The sequence below is a fragment of the Leptidea sinapis genome, chromosome 3 (assembly GCF_905404315.1).
Source record: "Leptidea sinapis chromosome 3, ilLepSina1.1, whole genome shotgun sequence".
Classification (NCBI taxonomy): domain Eukaryota; kingdom Metazoa; phylum Arthropoda; class Insecta; order Lepidoptera; family Pieridae; genus Leptidea; species Leptidea sinapis.
The window spans coordinates 14,818,974-14,841,633 of NC_066267.1; the positions used below are offsets into that span (position 1 = coordinate 14,818,974).

Consider the following 22,660-nt stretch of genomic DNA (forward strand, 5'->3'; position numbering starts at 1 on the left):
AAAGTTTAAAAAGCAGCAAACTGAGCCATTGTTGAGGGTTGTTCACTCTGTGATCAAACCCTCTATAAATAAATAAAGATTAAAAAAAAGTGCATAGTCTACGAGTTTGTCCACGGGGTTAATATATGGATCGTCCAATGCTGACTCACCGCAGTTTCGGCAGTGGTGTCTCCGGCGGAAGGCGGTGAAGTGTGCGCCGCATCTCATACAAGCCGCGCACGCTATATCCGGCACCCACTCGGGCGCCCGCTCCACACGGTCGCTTCGCCCGTCTCTCTCGGCCCGCTCGATACCCGACGACGGCTCTCGACTGCTATTCATATATTAAATGAAATAAATAATTTTCAAAAGCAACGCTAGGTGGCCGACAGGTAAATACAATGCTAATTGATGCCTTATTTGTCGAGCAGACAGTCTGTTTTTATTTAAATGAGAAAAACGTTACTATCCCATTTGATGAGTAGGTTTTACTCTCCATATTTTTCTCATACCGGGCGCCTTATATGAAAATCGAAAAAGCTTCTACTACTACGCACAGTTATAGCAAATCAAATCAAATTCACGTTATTTACTGATTTTAACTTCAATTGAACTATATTCATAACTATAATTTAAAAAATCACTAGTCACTGCTACTCCAGGACTCAATAATGTTGGGGCTACTGAAAACCAGTGCTGCATTGGCGCCACGCCATTTCAGCTTATATCTGAGTTATAACTCCATTTGGTGACGACATTCACTGCCGCACAGTGCCTTTTTCGTTTTTATCAATAAATTGTATTATTTAATTGGTTTAATTAGTTAGCTCTAAGAATTTATTACTCATTCTAGTTTGTAATTTAATAAATGTGTGGTGGTACAATGTCAAAAATAAATTTTTACTATATTTTTATTCATGTAGATCAAGGAAATGACACTTATGAATGTCAAAAGTTTTCTTTTCTTTTTATATGTACCGCCACTACGAAATTTGACCTATAATGAGAAGAAATGGCAAGAAACTCAATGCCATCATTTAAATCAACATTTGCAGCTTTCACTTTTTACAAAACATTTCAGTTACAATGTATGTAAAGTGATGCAACAATAACACTCAAACGTCAAATACTCAACGCATTACACGAATATGTCAAAAAAATAAATTATGTAAATTAATACGTAAAAACAAGAGTTATTGAGTAGAGTAGATGCATTAATCCACACACACCGTAAATGAATAAACTTAATAATAACTTTAATTTTAAACACATGAAGCATATTTTCTGGTAACAGGATTGTAGCTCCCTCCCTCCGTCATCTCCATTATCGACTCCCTCGACCATATTTTAGGGAGGGGAACGACCCGTCCTGCATCACCACCACAAGTGACATTAGACTAAATAGTACAAATAAATTAACTATATGGTTAAGTTTAATAAGTAGTAGGTAATAGCTCTATGGTTAAGGCCTACAATAAAACTTTCCAATAGGCTCTATCTCTATTCTCATCCAGTCCGGAACTGTTTGAGTAAGAATATCACGCCATCTCCTCTTTTGTCTCCCACTTTGACTAGAGCCTTCCCATGGCATCCATTCCGTAACTCTTTCCGTCCATCTTGAATCATATAATCTGCATAATTTACTGCTATTCATATATATCACACTTGAAACCTCTTTAGGCTGCATTTAGTGCACGATCGACGGTCACCGCTGACCTTCGTCGAGTGTAGTTGATTACTATGAAAACATATGAACACGTTCAGTCCAGCGGTGATGAATTAGTTATTAGAGCTATGACACGCTGACGAGAATAGTCGGTCCACTGATGCGCTATGTGACTAACGGTCGTTTTCAATAACGTATCTCTAGTTACGGATACATTGCTGTCACCGTTTAATGACAAGATCTTATCTATCCATAGTTATATCCAATATAGTTATAGTCCGAAGCTTTATATCGATAGGTTATTGATTTGATTTGGGCGGGCCTGATCAGCCAACCGGTCAGAAGAGGTGACAGCGGCCTAGGAGTTTCCTGAAATGCCTGATACAGAAGGCAACGGGAAACCACTGCATTATTTTCCCATGAAAGTCATCATGTCAGTACAAGTAACGAATAATAAGTGGCCATGCGACCCGCTTAGCAACCGGCGCCGTGCTGCGTCCGGGGCAGTCGGTGGGAAATGGGCTACCGGCCATGTGGATGTAGGAAACCAGGCAACACATGGAAAATGGACTACTGGAAACTCAGTAAAGATGTGCCACACCCAAACGATAGGTACTTGGAACGTGCGCGGATTACTCCAACCTGGAAAGCTTGACATTCTTGAAAGAGAAATTACTCGCTGCAAACTCAGTATCTGTGGTCTGAGTGAAACCCACTGGAAAGGAAATGGCCATTTCACAACGGACACCCATGTCGTTTATTTCTCCGGTAACGACACGCACAGCAGGAATGGAGTCGCTGTTGTCCTGCCAAAAGACCGAAAAGACTGTGTAGTGGGATATGAACCCATTTGTGACAGAATCCTAACCATAAAGCTAAAAGCTTCACCTGTGAACTTAAACATAATACAGGCATATGCTCCTACTGCGAGTGAAGAAGATCTGGAGAACTTTTATACAAAGCTGGAATCGGCTACCTCTAAGATACCCAAAAGAACTTCTGCTTATACTGGGAGACTTTAACTCAAAGATAGGTATGAATGCCCATCAACTAAGCGTTTGTGCCGGAAAGTATGGACTGGGTCAGCGCAATGAGAGAGGAGAACGCCTGATGCAATTCGCGGCAGAAAACGACCTGATTATAGCGAACAGTTTCTTTAAAAACCACCCTAGGAGACTGTATACTTGGACTTCACCAGACGGGAATTATCGCAATCAAATAGATTATATCTTAATCAGGTCACGATGGAAAACCTCAATCAGGAACGCCCACACGCTTCCTGGAGCCGATTGTGGATCTGACCACCAACTTTTGATCTCCAAAATAAAGCTGAAACTAAGAAAACAGCTCGAAAAACATCCAATCAAAGGCGATTAACAGTAGACAATGTCTCAAAATTTTCAGCTGTATTAGAGCAAAACTGGAGTCAATGGACGGAGTTGTATCCCCATACAGAGAGCTCAGACATACTTTGGGATCAGGCGAAAGCTCTCATATCCAAAGCTGTCAAGGAATCAAAAACACCTGCGGGGATACGTAAACGACAGCACTGGATGAGTGACAGTACTTTAACCCTTGTTGAGGAAAGAAGGTTGATGAAGGCTTCAGGAGCTAACGTGAGGGACCTTAACGCAAAGTCAGCACGTATTCAGGAGGCATGCAGGAGAGATAAGAACACTCATCTTCAAAAAATATGTACCGAAGTAGAAGCTCATGCTGATAAGCACGAATCCAGAGACCTCCACCACAAGATCAAGTCCATCACGAAAACCCTCTCTTCCAAAACGTGGGCTATAGGGAATGCCGGGGGAGAAACGGTAACAGAACTGGACGTTATTTCCGAGACCTGGAGGGCCTACTGATCCGCAGTCGCATTCTTTTCCTTCAACTGAGCCTAATACCAATGAACTGGAGCCTGACATACTGGAAGATGAAGTAAGAGCAGCCATTAAACATCTCAAAAATGGCAAGGCAATAGGAAGAGATTCTATCCCTATAGAGACAATCAAGGCGTCAGGAGAGTATGGTGTACAAATCTTCCACGCGCTGTGCAACAACATATGGAGGACCTGCGCTTGGCCTCGCGATCGGGCGCACACCGTGTTAATCCCTCTACACAAGAAAGGCTCCACCAAATCCTGCAGCAACTACCGCCTGATTGCTCTGATACCCCATGCTAGCAAAATCCTTCTTCACATCTTGAATGAGCGTCTGAAATCCTATTTATCTAGAGAAATATCGCCAGAGCAGGCTGGGTTCGTAAAAGGAAAGGGTACACGGGAGCAGATACTGTCCATCCGCCAGATAATCGAAAAATCCCGAGAATTCAATAAACCTACATATATTTGTTTTGTTGATTTCTCCAAGGCGTTTGACTCTGTCAAGTGGCCGAAACTCTGGAATACTCTCCTAGAAATGGGTACCCCAAAACATCTGGTATCACTTCTTAGGCACCTTTACGAAGATGGTACGGCCTCAGTGCGAACCGATGAGGTTCTATCCAACAGTTTCCACCCCAGTGCAGGAGTCCGACAAGGATGTATAATTTCTCCATTACTGTTTAACATCTACACAGAACTGATTATGAGAATTGCTTTGGATGGTTGGACAGACGGTATCACTATTGGAGGACAAAACATATCGAACTTACGCTACGCGGATGATACCACCCTCTTCGCAAGTAGCATCCCTCATATGGAAGAGCTACTACACAGGCTGAAAAACGTTAGTCTTGATTTTGGCCTCAGAATTAATCGCAGCAAGACCAAAGTGATGATTGTCGACCGTGCTAAGAACAACTCGCCAGAGGTTAAGAAAGTAGCAAATTGCGAGGTAGTGCCTACTTACATATTACTTACTACCTGGGGGCACTGATTTCAAATAATGGCGGCTGCATAGACGAAATCAAACGACGCATGGCAATCTCCAGATCGGCTATGGATAAATTGAGGAAAATATGGAAGGATCGCAATATCACTAAAACCACAAAAATACGACTTGTAAGGGCTCTCATATTCCCCATATTCCTCTACGCTGCTGAGACATGGACCCTACGAGAAAGTGAGAAGAAAAAGATCAATGCTCTTGAGATGTGGTGCTGGAGAAGAATGCTCGGTATATCGTGGACCGAATTCCGAACCAATGAGTCCATTTTTCGGGAGCTCGGCATCGAACAGAGACTGTCCACTACCGTACAAGCTCGTATTCTCACTTTCTTCGGGCATGTATCGCGACGTGGAAGCGACTCCATAGAACGCTTAATAGTGCAGGGTAAAGTCGAGGGCACTAGACCAAGAGGCAGGTCCCCGATGAGGTGGACGGACCAAGTGAGGCAAGCTGTCGACGGTACTCTGCATGAATGCACGAGAAGAGCGGCAGTTCGTGACGAGTGGCGTCGCATTGTGAAACAGGCCACTAACCTCGACGTGACGACCACGACCACTCTGACAAGAGTGTAACGCCGAAGAAGAAGAAAGGTTATTGAAAAGAGCAGTAAATTAGTACGTTCAGTGCGACGCTGACAGAGTCCTTCTCTTCTATAAAGAAAAAAAAAGGTTGACGAATGGTCATCAGTTGAGTTTTAACTCACCTTAATGTAAGGTCTCCGGTAGATACCGATGCTTGAAGGTTGCTAGTCTCCACTTTCCTCTCGTCGCCGTCATTCGAGCTGCCTGTGTTTCGCCTCGCGGGCCCGCTCTCCGACGGCGAGTCTGAACTGTCCGCGTACACTTCCTCTGCCGAGTAGACACTATCGAATGAACTACCTGCAAATAGTATACTTGAGTTATGGTTTACTTAAATTAACAAATAAGGTCGTTCAGCTGAACTTCATTTGAACCAAAATTCATGAACTCGGAAACGCGCCTCTCGGGTTCCGCCCTGGCGCTCTTACCAACTGAGCCAACCGTCCGAGTGACGCATTGACCGTAAATCTTAGTATGTCTTTTTGAACTCTCAGGTTATGGCTCGATCTACAGGCTCTACTTAAAAATTTAAGCCCAATAATTGTGTATTATAAATTTGACTTGGAATATCGCTCATTCAAATCCAAACAGTTTGTTATTTTTAAAAATGGGTCACGAAGGCGGTTGCCTTAGTTGGTAAGAGCGCTCGGACGGAATTATTAAATTTGTATACATGTTTCTTAGTTTTTGTGTTCCATCACCGAGCAAATATTGTATAAAAAAAATGTTTAATCTATGTATGCAAGTTTGTAAATACGACGTGTGTTGATTTAAAGAAGTGACAATGAGTTACTTGTCATTTCTCATAAAAGTTTAACTGGAGGGGGTGGTAAATGTTAAAATTAATAATGTTGATATTTTTTTTATGAAAAAGGAGGACAAACGAGTGTACGGATCACCTGGTGTTAAGTGATCACCGCCGCCCACGTTCTCATGCAACACCATAGGAATGACTGGAGCGTTGCCGGCCTGAAGGTGTACGCGCTGTTTTTAGGTACCCATGTCATATCGTCCCGGAAACACCACACAAGGAAGCTCATTCCACAGCTCTGTAGCACGTGAAAGAAAGTTCCTTAAACTGTTAGATGCAGTAGTAAAAAGATTGTGTTTTTTTTTACAAATTCATATAAAAATTATATTTACTTATGAATAAAAATTTACCATTTTGTATCACTTGGTCCTCACTCGGTTGGTATTCGATAGATGGCGGTTCCTTTTCGGGCGGCGTATCGACCGTCTGATTCATGAGGAACACAGCTTTTAATATGTTGCGGAGATCGGCTGCGAAGTTCGTTTGTAGCTGGTCGGCTACACCGGCGATGCAAACGAAGAGCCGGTGTATCAGGTCTTCACTGGATCTGAATTAACATTCTCGTTTAAGTGATGGTGTATACTAGGTAAAAGCTATATACCGTATAGCGTAAAAAAGCGGATATTTTGAAGGTAATATATATGTTACGGGCAATTTGATAAGTCCGGGCACTATTCATAATGCCCGACTCAATTGAACAATGTGATTAAAACAGCATGATTAAACACTTTTCCCGGCCATGAATAATGCCCACCCTATCTTGGGCTTATTGACACAGAGCAGGAAGAATTGTCGGAGGTCAAGTAGTTATGCGAGATTAAATGGTGGGGGGGTTACAACGTGTGTACATTGATGCATAAACTATGTTCAATAAGTATATAGGGGTATTTTTTATTCATAATTACTTTATCTTTCTTATCTTATACCTATATTATTATCTTTACTTTTTTTAATCTGTCGGGCCGCGGACTTTTTTTAATCTATATGGACTTACGCACTTATGTCGGCTTCTTAAGCGAATTTATGTCGGCGTGTCATAATTTTTTTATTCCGTATAGTATTTCGGCTATTTCTGAACTTAACATCTTCGACAGTCTTTTTAGTTCTCATTGGACGCGGCCGCTCCAATCTTTTATACCTTTACAGCGGATATATTGCTTTATCTATTATTCGTACAATTGTAACAATTCCGACGGTAAGTATTGTTACAATTATTTATTAATATGAATTTTAAATTCTAGAAGCGTCGATCATTTCCGGACACATCACATATTTTTTTCGACATTAATATTAAATCCCAATAATGGAATGGAGTGTTAAAGAAAACAAATGGAGCCATCATTTTGAAGCCCCTCGAAACGCTATAGTCCGACAAGTTTGTGCGCGACCGTCTCACGGGGTGACAGACGGTGAAGGGGACGGGGTACTACAGATGTACCAGGAAGGTTATCAAAGAGTAAGTACTAGAATTATTCAAAGCAGAATACAGTATTCATATTTGGGTTCGAACCCCGGTAGTGCAAGCATTTATATGATGAATATGGATGTTTAAATGTATTTATGTGTGTATATATGTATGTTTATATGAATTTATGTATGTTTAAGTATGTATATTGTATTAAATATATCATTGTCTTGTAACCCTTGTGGGTGCAGGCTATATATGCTTAACTTGGGGCAGGATAATTTGTGTAAAAAGTGTGTCAATATTATTATTATATTAACAGCACATACAAAATCACTGCCTATAACTACTAAGCACAATGTTGTAAGGCAACAGCTGGAAAATTACAGGCACTCACTTGAACTTGGATCTCGCCTGATGCCTCGCAGCCAGCTCTTGTGCTTGCAGCGCTAAAGCTATCTGTTCGTCATCGCCACACTCCGAGACACCGCAATCCCTGAAATTACATTTTTACAAATTATTTAAGATTTAAAAGTTAAGTTTTCATTTTATATATCATTTTGCTTGCTAGTCGATAAGAGATCGCGCTAGTTGTATTTGAAATCGCACAAACAATATTTGCATAAATTTTATATGGTTCAAATATTTGGTTTGAGAATATACCGATCTCTAGTCTTGTATGGTTTGTTTTATTTCGCATCCACTAGAGGAGCTTTTTGGGAACCTGTTCATTATTAACTACACATACTTGCACACTCATATATTTACACAAATAAGTGTATGGGCATATTTAGTATATATAATTTCATTTCATACTAGCTGACCCGACAGACGTTGTTCTGTATACTCGTATAATAAATAAAATAATGTTTTTATATGAATTTGTCAATAATATAATATCATAACATCAAAAATTACTTCGTAAAATATGCACCCTGCTGACACCCAGAACTGTCAAACCGTGCGTCAATAAATTCTCTCAGAAATTAAGTATGGACACAGCAAAGGAAAAACAAATTCGCTGTTTTTATTTTATTTAGCAGCATTTTCCTATATATTCACCTTTTAAAACTTCTCTGGACTTCCACAAATAATTAAAGACCTAAATTTGCCAAATCGGTCCAGCCGTTCTCGAGTTTTAGCGAGACTAACGAACAGCAATTCATTTATATATATAGATTAGCAGCATTTTCCTATATATTCACCTTTTAAACCTTCTCTGGACTTCCACAAATAATTAAAGACCTAAATTTGCAAATCGGTCCAGCCGTTCTCGAGTTTTAACGAGACTAACGAACAGCAATTCATATTTATATATATAGATTAACATCTCCATTTTGTGCGCAAAAATATGTTTGACTGTAATGTTGATTGGTGGTTTTTGAATTATTTATATGGATATGAATAATATACTAAGTGTGACCGCCCCAAACTTCGTTCGTGCTTGTTGTGTGCATACGTGCGTGCGTGTATTTATTGTAGTCTGTGCATGTATTTATTGTGGTCTGTGCATTTACATACCTAATTCCACATTTTAATTTATGTTTCGACAAATGAAATAGATCAAGTTTTAATAATCATAGTTTTATGCTTCAGCAATACAGGATAGAACTGAGTTTCGAGCAAAATTTGTCCTTAAAGGTATTTGAAATAATTTTGTATGTCGAGTTCAATATGGTGGTATCTCGTACTTTTTTCTTTTATTTTCTATACTCAAATTGATCTTTCAATCGGAATTTATTTTCAATTTTATCTGAACTTTAAGTTCTTTTGCAAGTTTTATTCTTTACAATTTTAGATGTCCGCTCTTAAAGAAAGCTCCCCTACCTTAAGAAAAATGGTGTTTATATTTTCTCGATTTCTTATTTCTCATACTATAATTTACCGACATATCTGGTTTATTATACACATACATTGAATTTAACAAGTACAAAATAACATAAATACGATAAAAATAAAATAAATCTGTAGACAAAAGCAACAGGGTGAATAAATACACAAAGATCAGTAAACTAAGCGGTAATACTTATTACGCGCGAGGCTTTATCTCCCTAGACCCAGCTGCGATTGCTGCATCTTTCATAAATACAAGCAAAAATAAAACATGTAATGAAAAAAATATATATTACCTTTCGTCTACAAAATGATCCAAATTCAATCTGAGTGTATTATTCTGTGTCTGCACCGTCCTACTGTCCATAAGTACGATATTAGGCGACCATTTCTTTTTTTTACTCTTTCCAGATTTCCTTTTCTTTCTACTGCTACTATGCGAACTATTCCCAACATCACTCCTATTCTCTTCTACCACAGTGCTCAAATTCTTATCAGACAACCTCTGTCTCCGTAATTCAGATATAACTTCTTCAATGGTTCTTAATTCTTCATGATTTGAATTAGAACCCCAATTCTGTATAGTCTGTGAACTTTCACCATTCCTATCTAGTTCTATATGTGATGATCCTGCTTCATTTTTTAAATTCTCTTCTTCTTCGTAAGTTATATTTACAGTAACATCACCGGTTATATCTAAGTCTTCTAATTTACTATCAGGTAAAATCCGGTTGTTCTCCATATAACCATCTTTCATTTTATTTTGATCTGTATCAGGCGATCTATCTAAACTAGTATTTTCAGTGCTGACACCCGAATCTACCGGCGACTCATGTTCACTTTCATAACCTAAGATAAATTTAACACGTTCATCGCTACCCATTTTCGCCGAATGGAAACTGGCATTGTCATCGCTTCTATCATTAGTTTCGTTTTCTACAATGTTTCTAAACTCTTCGTTAGTTAGTAAAAGTGAAGACAGGTTAGCGTTAGCGATACATATATTAGTATTTACAATCTCCGCGTCAATGTTATCCGGAAATATCATTGGGAGATCATTGTTTAAATCGTTTTCGTCTTCGTTGAACACTGCGGAGTTGTTGTGAGACAATGAAGCTAGCACGACTGGTTCTTGACTTATTGCGTTTGGTATTAAATATCCATGACTAGTAGACGGCATACATGTTATCTGTTCGTTTCTGGGGGCGGAAAATCCAAAAGCCTCTGAACTTTCAGTTAGTGATGGGACGTCGTTGGTCGAATACGAATGCATTTGACCTACTATGTCAACGTCACTAACTATCGATGATAATCTGTCGGCTATTTCAGTCACTTGTTCGTTTAGTGATGTCACTAAGTCTTGGTCTGGTATTTGTCTGGGACTATCATTAGAAGTTGAAGCAGCCACAGCATTAATAACAAGAGGGTCGAACATCATGAGTCCATTCGTTGATAGATTTCTTAAAGAGGACAAATCACTTTCGTTTCTCATTTTTCTCACTTTTTCTGAACTCTCATTTGTCTGATATGTGTCTGTACTTGCCGTGTCTACTGTATGTTTATCTGTCTTTGTATCTGTGTCATCCGATGTTCTATCGTCAAAATCTTCGTTCAAACGTCTGAGTCCGTCTATGATCGGTGTCATAACTTCAATGTTGTCTGGCAAATAATCGGCGTCGGTTATTGTTGGTTCACTGGAACTGACAAAACAAATAGATTTTTTATACATAAAATTACAATATTTAGATGGTAAATTAGCAATAACTACGAAATTATCTAATCGTGATTTAATATCTTCCCAGTTTCAACCTACTTCACTATTAAAGATGTAAAAGATGGGGTGATTTCCTAACCATCAAGTGTTGCTTACTTTCGTATCTTATTATTGACATAAAAATATTATACGATGAACAATAATAGAACTTCTTTCTTATACGATAATTGATTGTCTGAACTAAATGTTTCGGTCCACACTCCACAGATCCCTTAACAGTGAAATAAAAATATATATATATACTCAGATATTTTATTATCCTTAGATTATTTATATATCTAGAAAAACTGTGATAGCTGTGGAAACGTCGTAAAAAATGAGTTTGACAGTTAACCTCTATGCAAGCGCACTCACACAAACAACAAGTAAAATAAACCTGGCCTGTCATCCTTCATCTGCTGTCTAGCAACAATTGGCTTTTACTAGATGTATAAATTACTAGCTGACCCGGCAAACGTTGTTTTGCCATATAAAGTATAATTCACGCAATAGTTTTATAAGAAATAAAATATTGCCTATATTATACATGCCTGTACATCATTTTGTTCTATTGTCAATAGTTTTTGCAGCGCACGCAAAAATAGGTTTTCGATTTTACACGTTGTGTTACAAAATATCAATTTTATTACGGATCCCTAATTTTGAAAAAAAAACATAGCCTATAGCCTTCCTCGATAAATGGATTCAAACAAACAAACAAACACTGCAGCTTTATAATATTAGTATAGATTAGTTTTTCTCTATATATACTACAAAAAATTCGTTAAATTAATCTACCTTAGTTGTGTGTATAATTCTCTGCAATGCACATGGTCTGCATAGAACTTGGAAACAAATTCACCAATGTCCGGATAGCACGAGTCAGCTGTTGAATCTTCACCTAGTTCACAAAAGAAAATTATAATTAATCCCCGCAAATTAAGTAGGGGAAGAGTGGACTTTACGTAGGCGAATTTAAATAGCTACGTGTATCGTGTAAAACCAAAGGTTTCCAAACTTTTTTTCTATATATTATTTTTCAAAATTTTGCTGGTTCCGGTGCATCCCATTTTACAGCTACATTTGTACCATATTCCCAAAACTCGACAAAAATATTTTATTTATTTTATTTGGAAAACTTACAGTGTTACAATAACTTAATTACTAAACAATAGTGTGAACATTTTACACCATTTAATATTTTTCGCATATTGTTTCTATAACACATACCATAATACAGGTGCATCTTCTTTTTTTTTATACAAGTATTATATAAAATAAGTTAATAATTACATAGGTATTACATTTATTATGTTCAAAGAGAATTTAAACACTACGTGCAATTATATTTATAGTAACAGTTAGGGAAACACATTAAACCAGTTTTTAGTCATTTTTGATCTGATAGAATTTGAATATGAAGATTAAAATTTGAGTTGCGGCTGAGTTCCAACCAATCGATCCACGAATTAATAGTTTAAAAAAAAAGTCTTTAAATACCTTAAAGGGACTGAGCTAACCTGGTAGGTCTGGTAGATGCACCAGGCTGGAGACGTCCTCGTTGCTGCAAAGCAGTCGCTCCAGTACCAGCAGCTCCCGCCGGTCCAAGGTCCACAGCAGCGAGCGGATCTTGTGCAGCAACGTGCGGAACGGACGAAACATGTCCGACATTTCCTCTGGGAATCGTATCCAATATTGCGGGATCAATAATAAGTATGCATATAACGCGCAGTTGGTGTTCAATAAATTTAAATGACATATAAGCTATGGAATGATTTTCCTTGTTCGGTATTTCTGAGACGATATGGCATGGGTACCTTAAAAAAAGCGCGTTCACCTTCGACAACGTTCTGCAATTCTCCTGTGATTCCTCTGGTCTTGCAAGAGAATGTGGGCGGCGGTGATCACTTAACATCAGGTGAACCGTATGCTCGTGTGTCCCTCTCTTCCATAAAAAAATATTTAATGAAATTTACTCAAGATGTATTGTATATCGTAAATGAGTACACACTTTGGTGATTCTGTTTAGAGTCTGTGAGTTAAGTAAAATATTTTTTTTTATTTAGTTATATTTATAATATTATCCCTTAAAGTAATTATTTATCGATAAATATTTTTGCAGCTTTACTTTGGGAATAAGTACAATTATTATAGACAATAATGCTACATTAACTGTTAAAAGAACATAAGATTATTTTTCATACAAAACAACAGTGCTGTTAAATAAACACATGGCTTTTGTTTCAAAGTGCCTAAATGCCTATGTTCAGCCATTTGAAGAACGTTTCTATAGATCTCGGGGAAATAGAGAAATAATTTAGGACCATTTTTAAGGTGCCGTACGTCAAAATGATAAAAATTTAACACTTAGTGATCCTATCCGGATAGTGATCCTATCACTTTGTTGTCCGTCTGTCTGTCAAGACCCTATTTCTCGGGAACGCGTGCAGGTTGAGTTGTAATTAAGAAAATTAAAACGATATCAAACTTCTTAGTTAACGTAAAAAAGATACGGCCGTCTATGTCACAAAAATTGTATATTTCAAGATTCTCAAGGTCCAAATTTTGAATTAATTTAACAGTGTTATGGATATCGTTTCCAATGTTAGCTCATCTCGTAGTTTAGAAAGAATTTGGGATAATTTTTAGGCAACAGTAATAGTATAATACACAAATAAATCTGAAAACAAAATTTTCTGAACGATGCGGGACTACCTACCTACTACGTGGGTTCTACCCACGACCTCTCGCGTTTCGTACGAGTGCTCTTCCAACTGAGCTAACCGTTCGAGTGACGTATCGTCATAAAATCATGTATGATTTGTTCAACTTTCAGGTTGTGGCTTCATCTACAGGATCTACTTTACAGTTGATAATCTGCTCAATCCCAGTATTTGCATATTAGGAAATTGACTTGAGATGTCGCTCTTGCAAATCTAAACAATTAGTTATGTTTTTAAAGTGATAACCCTCACTTCTAGGATTAATACACAAATAAAATTACAAAAGTTGAACAAAGCATACAAGATTTTATGACGATACGTCACTCGAACGGTTACCTCAGTTGGAAGAGCACTCGCACGAAACGCGAGAGGTCGTGGGTTCGAGTCCCGCAACGTTCATACAATTTTGTTTTCTAATTTTATTCGTGCATTAATCCTAGAAGTGAGGGTTATCACTTTAAAAACATAACAAATTAATAGTATAATATTGAATAAATAATATCTTATTATATCAAAGAGTGTTATTGAGTTTATTGACACTGTTGGTAAAAACTGCAAGTTATATATATATTAGACGACCTGTATAGCCGAGTGGTTAGCGATCCTACCTACTAAGCTAGAGGTCCCGGGTTTGAATCCCGGTAGGTGCAAGCATTTATATGATGAATATGGATATTTGTTTCCGAGTCATGGATGTTTAAATGTATATATGTATGTTTATATGAATTTATGTATGTTTAAGTATGTATATTGTATTAAATATATCAATGTCTTGTAACCCATAACACAGGCTATATATGCTTAACTTGGGGCAAGATAAGTTGTCTAAAAAGTGTGTAAATATTATTATATTTATGAAATATGTGAGATACTAAATCAATAAGCCTAATTATTTGATTTTGTTATATTATTAATAACTTATACCATTAATTGTATTAAATTAATTTGCATGTCTTGTTAAACGTGGCGAAACATGTGAAACTGTACGATTGTACCATCGTACCATATCAAGTTTATACCCAAATAAATAATTTGATTGATTAATTAAAGGCATAAAGGCATATGAAAGGCATTTATTTTACCAAAATTGATTCCTTTAGAATCCTTTTTGATGTCATTTCTAATAACTACTAGATACTACTACCGCTTCGGAAACAAATGGCGCTCTGAGAGAGAAGAAGCGGCGCAAGAAACTCTCCCAGCATTCTTTTTTTGCACTCTTTTCAATAAAAATATACAATATTGTACAGTCATTTCTATCGCTATAAAATAATCATAATCTAAGAAAATTTATTGAATACGTCACAACAGCAGACCAATCACAGCGCGTCATTTCATGGGACGAGGGTATAAAAGAGCGGCTTCCGGCTCATTTGATTCAGTCTCGTACCAGATTTTGGCTAGACAACACGTCCTGAGGATGCCTCGTGTAGAGGCGAAACACGTGTCGAATTGTTTTAAAAACAAATATTGGCGGAATTAACACTAAAGAAAACATAAATCATTTGTATAATCATAATCTAGTCCCAGGCTGTCCGATCATTTAGATATTCAGCAGTGGAGTAATAGGATTTACGACAGAGCCATTTTTTTTTAATTAATTTATTTTGGTTAATATATAATTTGTTAAGATAGCAGGTCGAGGCAACTCACCCGGTGGTTTGTCTATGGACAGAGGTCCGCTGGAGTATATTAGTAGTCCACTCACAATTGCGAGACGAGGCACTGCGAACATCAAAGCCGGGTCGTACGAATCGACCTGAAAAAAACTCAATTAAGTAATAATTATAATATATATCAGCAATATTATTGATATATTGATTAGTTAATGTGTTAACCTTAGATTAAGGAGTGGTCTCCACTGCGCTCCAACTAGATACCGCACTACCTAAAAACAGTAGCTTTTTTATTACGGCAACTTTAAGATGTTTGTGTGCGTGGCATCTTGACACTCAATGACATCTTTCAAAGTTTGTTACATACGGTTCGTGTTATTTAACATTGAAATTAATGAAATACAAAATACTTTCTGACGACCGCATCAACGTCACAAATTGTTCAAGACTGGCTCGAGTACGCCCACTTGGGCGTATTAGTTTCAGCACTTTGCGACTACGCCTGCGGTATCTATTTGGAGCGCAGCAGAGACCAATCCTTAATCTTAGGTGTTAACAAGCGCTACATACGCCATAGAGCCATAAGATATCCCAATTAATAATAACATTTATATAAATGTGGTTATTCATTACTGTTTTAGTAATGCTATTTTATATAACTATCACTTCAGTTTAAAGATGATTATAAATAACTATAAAAGCATTTAATATACAGATATTTAGTTAAATTAACTTTAATTTGAGTAAGTTAGTATTTTTTTATGGAATAGGAGGACAAACGAGCGTACGGGTCACCTGGTGTTAAGTGATCACCGCCGCCTACATTCTCTTGCAACACCAGAGGAATCACAAAAGCGTTGCCGGCCTTTAAGGAAGGTGTACGCGCTTTTTTTGAAGGTACCCATGTCGTATCGTCCCGGAAACACGGCACAAGGAATTTCATTCCACAGCGTTGTAGTACGTGGAAGAAAGCTCCTTGAAAACCGCACTGCGGAGGACCGCCACACATCCAGATGGTGAGGATGATATCCTAACTTGTGGCGTGTCGTGCGAAGGTAGAATTCGGCGGCAGGAATCAGGTTAAACAGCTCTTCGGAACACTCCCCGTGATAAATGCTGTAGAAGACACACAATGAAGCGACGTCTCTACGCAACGCCAAGTGATCCAGCCGTTCGCAGAGCACTGGGTCCCCGACAGTAGTAAGTTAAGTTTTAATTTGTGTAAGTAAGTCGGCACTACAGCAGTGCCAACTAACATTTGACAGCATTTACACGGTTGGCTGTCCTGTCATACCAAGAATTGTGTGTGTTTAAATGGAAAACTCTCTTACACTTAATTATTTATTTATTTATTAGGAAGCCAACGTGCATACAACTATCTTAATCTATAGATACATTTAAAAATTCTTTTATAATGTTGTATACTCCACTTACAGGCTAACTCGACATGCTTAATAGTATTATATACATCCTTTGTTAAACTAAAACTTTTGTAAACAATTTTTGATAATTTTTTTACAAATTAAATCCACAAGCAAAAGGCTGATAAAACAATAAAATAACTATGTTCTTACTTAATAACCAAGAAAAAACTAAAGAATAAAACAATAACTACTTTAATAATAATAAAAATAATTATCTTTAAATCTATACATAAACGAATAAATTGATACAGTCTGTAGCGTAAAAAGCGTCAGTTCGCAATAGGTATAAGCTAACCAACAATAGGGTTTAACTATTGCTTGTAAAAATCATCCTGTATAAGCAACCGGCTCAACTTTTTGGTATCGATATAACCAGTGACCATAAACATCTGCACAATATACACAAGTCTTAAAGATGCGTTGCCAACCTATGACGCTTTAAGGACGGCTTAGGCGATCGGTGCCGCTTCGGAAAATGGCTTCAAGATGTTTTTTTATGACAATAAGGGACGAGACGAGCAGGACGTTCAGCTGATGGTAATTAATACGCCCAGGGCCGGATTTAAACTTAATGCCGCCCCTGGGCATCGGAAAAAAATCCACCCCAATACTGGAATTTTACTTATAGTAAAAATATAAAATACTAATTAAATTTCTTTAATTCCACGATCGCTCGTCACCTTGCGACGTATAATGTTAAGTCTCATTTGGCAGTAATTTCACTAGCTATATGGCACCCTTCAGACCAAAATACAATCATGCTTACACATTACTGCTCCATAATCTAGCCGGCATCCTGTGCAAAGGAGTCTCCCACTGGTAAATGCCCTAAATCGCCCCAGGGAACCACAGGGCTGTTTATTGTTAATCAAACTGACCTGTTCCTGTGTTAGCAGGTTCTGCTTGAGAGCTCGCCGGAGACTCTCAGAGAACAGAACGCAGATCAGCTGCTGTGCTTCAAACTCGTGCGGCGTCTTCACGTTCACCATTGCGCTCACGTAGCACAGCTCAAACTCGGCGAATAATCTGAAAGTTAGAACATCTTGACTGTTGCTTTTTGCTTTTTTTTAGGAAAGGAAAGGAGCCTCCCTCAGATAAAGTCGAGCACTGTGAAGGTACTCTTTTTTCAATAAATTCCAGACTATAAGGAGGTCTTAATCAGTAGTCTATAATCCGACAAATTCGACACTTTCCTCTAAAACCTTTTTCGGATTACCGAGTCTACTGTATATATATATTCACGTAATAATAACGCATAAATCCAATGCATATATAAATACCTATAGACCAGGGTCGATAATTTTTGAAAAACAAAAAAAAATAACAGTAGGATGAAACCCATTGGTAAAGGACGAGAATATAACAAAAATTAAGGGAAAAATAAATTACGGGCGATCTGAGGTCGGGAAGTGGAAAAGGGGGGGTATTTTAGGGTAAAAAACGGTTTTTCTCGATTTCCGGCAAAACTACAAGTCCTATGGCAAAAAGTTAATTGGCAAGTTGTAGGTAATAAAGAGATCTACAACTTTTGTAATTACACTTTTTTCACATAACCTCAAAATTTAGGTGAAAAATTCAAAAAACCAAGTTTTTGGTTTTTTATTTATATCTTTTTCAAAAAAAAATTTTTTCTACGAAATTTGGTGACAACTTACCTTATTATGTCCCAAATACACTGTATTTTATTTGATTTAAAATATTTATTTGTTCGCCTTATTTTAACTTAATATGAAAAAAGAACCCCAATTTTCAATCGAAAATTCTGACGTCAAAATATCAGCTTTTTTCAAAAATTTTGGGGGCTTTTTGTTCGTTGAAATATCTACTTTCTGATGGTGTAAAAAAAAATATAAATTACAATTGTAAATGTTCGGAAAATTTAAGTCCAACAAAAGGCATTTCATAAAGAATTCACACCTGTTATTAAGTAGCAGCAAAAATGTGGATTATAAAATCAATAAAATTGAAAAAAAAGGTTAATTTAACACTGAATCATTATCCTTTTAACATTTATAAATAGATTTGATTAATCGTAATCCATATTTATGGTGCTACGAAACAACAGGTATGAATTCTTTATGAAATGCCTTTTGTTGGACTTAAATTTTCCGAACATTTACAATTGTAATTTATATTTTTTTTTACACCATCAGAAAGTAGATATTTCAACGAACAAAAAGCCCCCAAAATTTTTGAAAAAAGCTGATATTTTGACGTCAGAATTTTCGATTGAAAATTAGGGTGTTTTTTGATTATAAGTTAAAATAAATATTTTAAATCAAATAAATTACAGTTTATTTGGGATATAATAAGGTAAGTTTTCGCCAAATTTCGTAAAAAAAAAATTTTTTGAAAAAGATAAATAAAAAACCATAAACTTGGTTTTTTGAATTTTTCACCTAAATTTTGAGGTTATGTGAAAAAAGTGTAATTACAAAAGTTGTAGATCTCCTTATTACCTACAACTTTGCCAATCTTTTTGCCATAGGACTTGTAGTTTTGCCGGAAATCGAGATAAACCGTTTTTTACCCTAAAACACCCCCCCTTTTCCACTTCCCGTCCTCAGATCGCCCGTAATTTATTTTTCACTTAATTTTTGCTATGTTCTCGTCCTTTTCCAATGGATTTCATCCTACTATTATTTTGTTTCACTTTTTATCTCTACTACGTATTTTGAAAAAACTCGAGAGAGATTTGAAGGGAAAGGTTGAAAAGTCGCTAAAATTGTCCCACATCATTTTTGAATACCCTCTTATTTGGCCATAGTTCTCGCCGAAAACCACGTTGTATCGAAAAGTTAAGATTAAAAACCTCGGGTATACTAACATGCCATACACACTGGCGTTAAAGATGGAAGGAAATAACTACCACTGTCCCTAAAAACTTTCACTACTGAAGAGAAGAAGACTACCAAGAACAACGGATATATTTAGTATCAAACCTGTCGAATATCCTCAGGCTTTCTTGCAGCATGTCGTCGTGGTCTTGCAAGGCCAGGCCACGAGGGCGCAGACACTGCTCCCTGAGCAGAGAGCGAACTGTCTCCAAGCTGCGCGTGAGGGCCTTGGCCAGGGGCCTCATAGCTGCCGATTCCTCTTCGCGGTTCATTATTGATGAACCAGCAGCGAGACACTGCAATGTAACAAAACGCGACATAAGTGTTATATGTGCAATCATTTTCTCCATTTCGTTCCATCAAAGATTCGATTATTATTAGATCGATTTGCCGCACGTTAATCCAGCCTCTGTCTAATCTTTTACACTTTGTAATTCGATTTGCCTAAAACAAACCTGTCAATGTGTTATGTTTTTTTAAAGTGGTAACTCTCACTTCTAGGATTAATACACAAATAAAATTTGAAAAACAAAATTTTATGAACGATGCGGGATTCGAACCTCCGGCGTTCCGTGCCGGTGCTCTAACCAACTGAGCTAACCGTTCGAGTACCGCCTCGTTATAAAATTCTGTTTGCTTTGTTCAACTCTCACGCCGGAGGTCGTGGGTTCGAATCCCGCATCGTTCATAAAATTTTGTTTTTCAAATTTTATTTGTGTATTAAACCTGACAATCCATAATAACTATTGCGACAAATCTTATGTTGCCACACTTTATATTATAATATTTTTTTTTATAACAATAAGGGACAAGACGAGCAGGACGTTCATCTAATGGTAATTGATACGCCCTGCCCATTACAATGTAGTACCGATCAGGATTATTGAAAATCCCAAAAATTCTGATCGGCACCACAATTGCGCTCGTCTCCTTGAGACATAAGATGTTGTCTCGTTTGCCGAGCTATTTCACCAGCTACGGCGCCATTCAGACCGAAACACATGCTTACGTTACTCTTTCACAGCAGAAATAGGCGCCCATGTGGTACCCATAATCTAGCCTGCATCCTGTGAAAAGGAGCCTCCCACTGGTATATATTAATAATATATCGAATTAGACATGATTTTTTTTATGGAAAAGGAGGTCAAATAAGAGTACAGGTCACCAGGTATTAAGTGATCACCGCCGCCCACATTCTTTTGCAACACTAGAGGAATCACAGGAGGTGTACGCGCTTTGTTTTTATTTTTTAAAAGGTATATCGTATCGTCCCGAAAACACCGCACAAGGAAGCCCATTCCATAGCTTGATTGTACGTTGAAGAAAGTTCCATGAAAACTGTACTGTAGAAGACATGCATCCACCCCATCACGTGGATACGTGATGGGGATGATATCCTAATTTGTGACTTGTTTGCGGCAGCGTTACTTTGTTTAATAATTTCGGATTTCTCAAGCTCTGCTCACCTCAGCGCCAAACCAGAGCTGGCCAGCCAAGTTGTCCTGAAGGACATCTTCGGGAAACTTGACCCTGAAGCCCCGCGCCACTCGCTCGTCACCCAGCACCTGGTCCATTATCTGACTCGTGATGTTCAAAACACGGTCCTGAAATCAATCAACACGTATTCAAGTTTTTGCTGAAACAGATACAGTGCGAGGTTTTATCACGCAATCATAATTAAATTAATTAAGCGGCAAATATAAGAACTTTCGTTGCGTGCAATATAATATCCAAATGTTTTAAGTTTTCTTTAGTGTTAATTCCGCCAATATTTGTCTTTAAACAATTCGACACGTGTTTCGCCTCTACACGAGGCATCCTCAGGACATTTGATGTCTCGTGAGAGATTTTGGCGAGTCAACACGTCCTGAGAATGCCTCGTGTAGAGGCGAAACACGTGTCAAATTGTTTAAAGACAAATATTGGCGGAATTAACACTAAAGAAAACTCAAATCATTTGGATAATTATGAATTTCCGCTAAGTAACGCCTACTTCAATAAATTTTGCAATATAATAATTTATTAGTAAATTGCCAAATATATTAATAAATACTATTTTTTTTATGTATTGATATAAGATTTAATTGCATAGCAATCGTATCGTGGACTCATAATTAATTTCTTAAATTAAAAGAAGCCTTGCTTTAACAAGAGCTATCTATCAAAATATAAAGTCCTGTCAAAATCAATCTAGTAATATCACAACATATTTAGATATTTCTACAAATATTTAATAATTTGCTTTTCTGGTAAAGGTACCTTTATAAACATGAAATCTTCAAAAATATGCTCAGATCAATTATTCGTCTAGATACTGTGCAAACCTCTATGATCAATGCACGCACTCTAACAGAAAGTGACATACAAATCGCGAGTGTAAGACACAGCTTGTCACACACATTTAAATAAAAAACGGCCAAGTGCGAGTCTGACTCGCCCATGAAGCGTTTCAGCAGCAAGTAACAAAATATAAAAGTTATATAGAAAGGAAAATGATATTAAAGTAAGTATATAAATGGAAAACGCAAAATAATCTTTGCTCATAATCATACAGTGCAAATGAGCTCTCATCATTCTCGTATTCATCATATATCTTTTTTACTTTTCGCGGGCACACAAATTTTACCACTTTGGAAGTTTCTCTCGGCCAAACTATTCAGTTTGGAAAAAAATTATATTAGAAACCTCAAAATAATTTTAGAATATCAATAAATAGATGGTTTTGATGAACAAAATTTTTTGAGTTTCAGTTAGTATAGGGAAACCCCATATTTTTTTTATCTATTTCTGTTTGAAAATGTTAATGCGGTTCACAGAATACATCTACTTATCAAGTTTCAACAGTATAGCTCTTAGAGTTTTGGAAAAAAGTGGCTATGGCATACACGGACAGACAAACAGACAAGACGAATCTATAAGGGTTCTATTAACGTATTGTGTTCATAGTCACGTCGGAGCCATTGATATTATCGTGAATGAATCCGTGCAATACTTACAATGTATTCATTGAACCAACATCGTCACGTTCTACGCTAGTGCCGTATACAAACAACTAACAAGCTAATCACAGATTCTCGGCGTGTCGGGAAGTAGCGCTGCTAATCAAATATCTTCGTCAAACAGACATTAGCACATCGGGGTCGGAGGCA

General features: G+C 37.3%; 2 protein-coding genes across 4 annotated transcripts in view; one reads left to right on the forward strand and one right to left on the reverse strand.

The window, feature by feature from the left end:
* Nucleotides 1-22,660, forward strand: part of LOC126979529 (zinc finger protein 429-like) — a 247,894-nt gene that overhangs the window by 176,902 nt on the left and 48,332 nt on the right. The window lies entirely within an intron of this gene.
* Nucleotides 1-22,660, reverse strand: part of LOC126979515 (lateral signaling target protein 2 homolog) — a 65,340-nt gene that overhangs the window by 5,124 nt on the left and 37,556 nt on the right. For 2 of the 3 annotated variants that reach the window (XM_050828831.1, XM_050828833.1), the window contains exons 3-13: nt 20,978-21,115; nt 19,617-19,807; nt 17,553-17,700; nt 15,288-15,393; nt 12,432-12,587; nt 11,710-11,812; nt 9,455-10,858; nt 7,723-7,821; nt 6,271-6,467; nt 5,235-5,409; nt 150-313 (exon numbers count right to left, since the gene is read on the reverse strand). In XM_050828831.1, coding sequence (XP_050684788.1) covers nt 150-313; nt 5,235-5,409; nt 6,271-6,467; nt 7,723-7,821; nt 9,455-10,858; nt 11,710-11,812; nt 12,432-12,587; nt 15,288-15,393; nt 17,553-17,700; nt 19,617-19,807; nt 20,978-21,115 — 2,881 coding nt within the window. The remainder of the gene's footprint in view (nt 1-149; nt 314-5,234; nt 5,410-6,270; nt 6,468-7,722; nt 7,822-9,454; nt 10,859-11,709; nt 11,813-12,431; nt 12,588-15,287; nt 15,394-17,552; nt 17,701-19,616; nt 19,808-20,977; nt 21,116-22,660) is intronic. The other variant, XM_050828832.1, reaches the window with a different exon arrangement.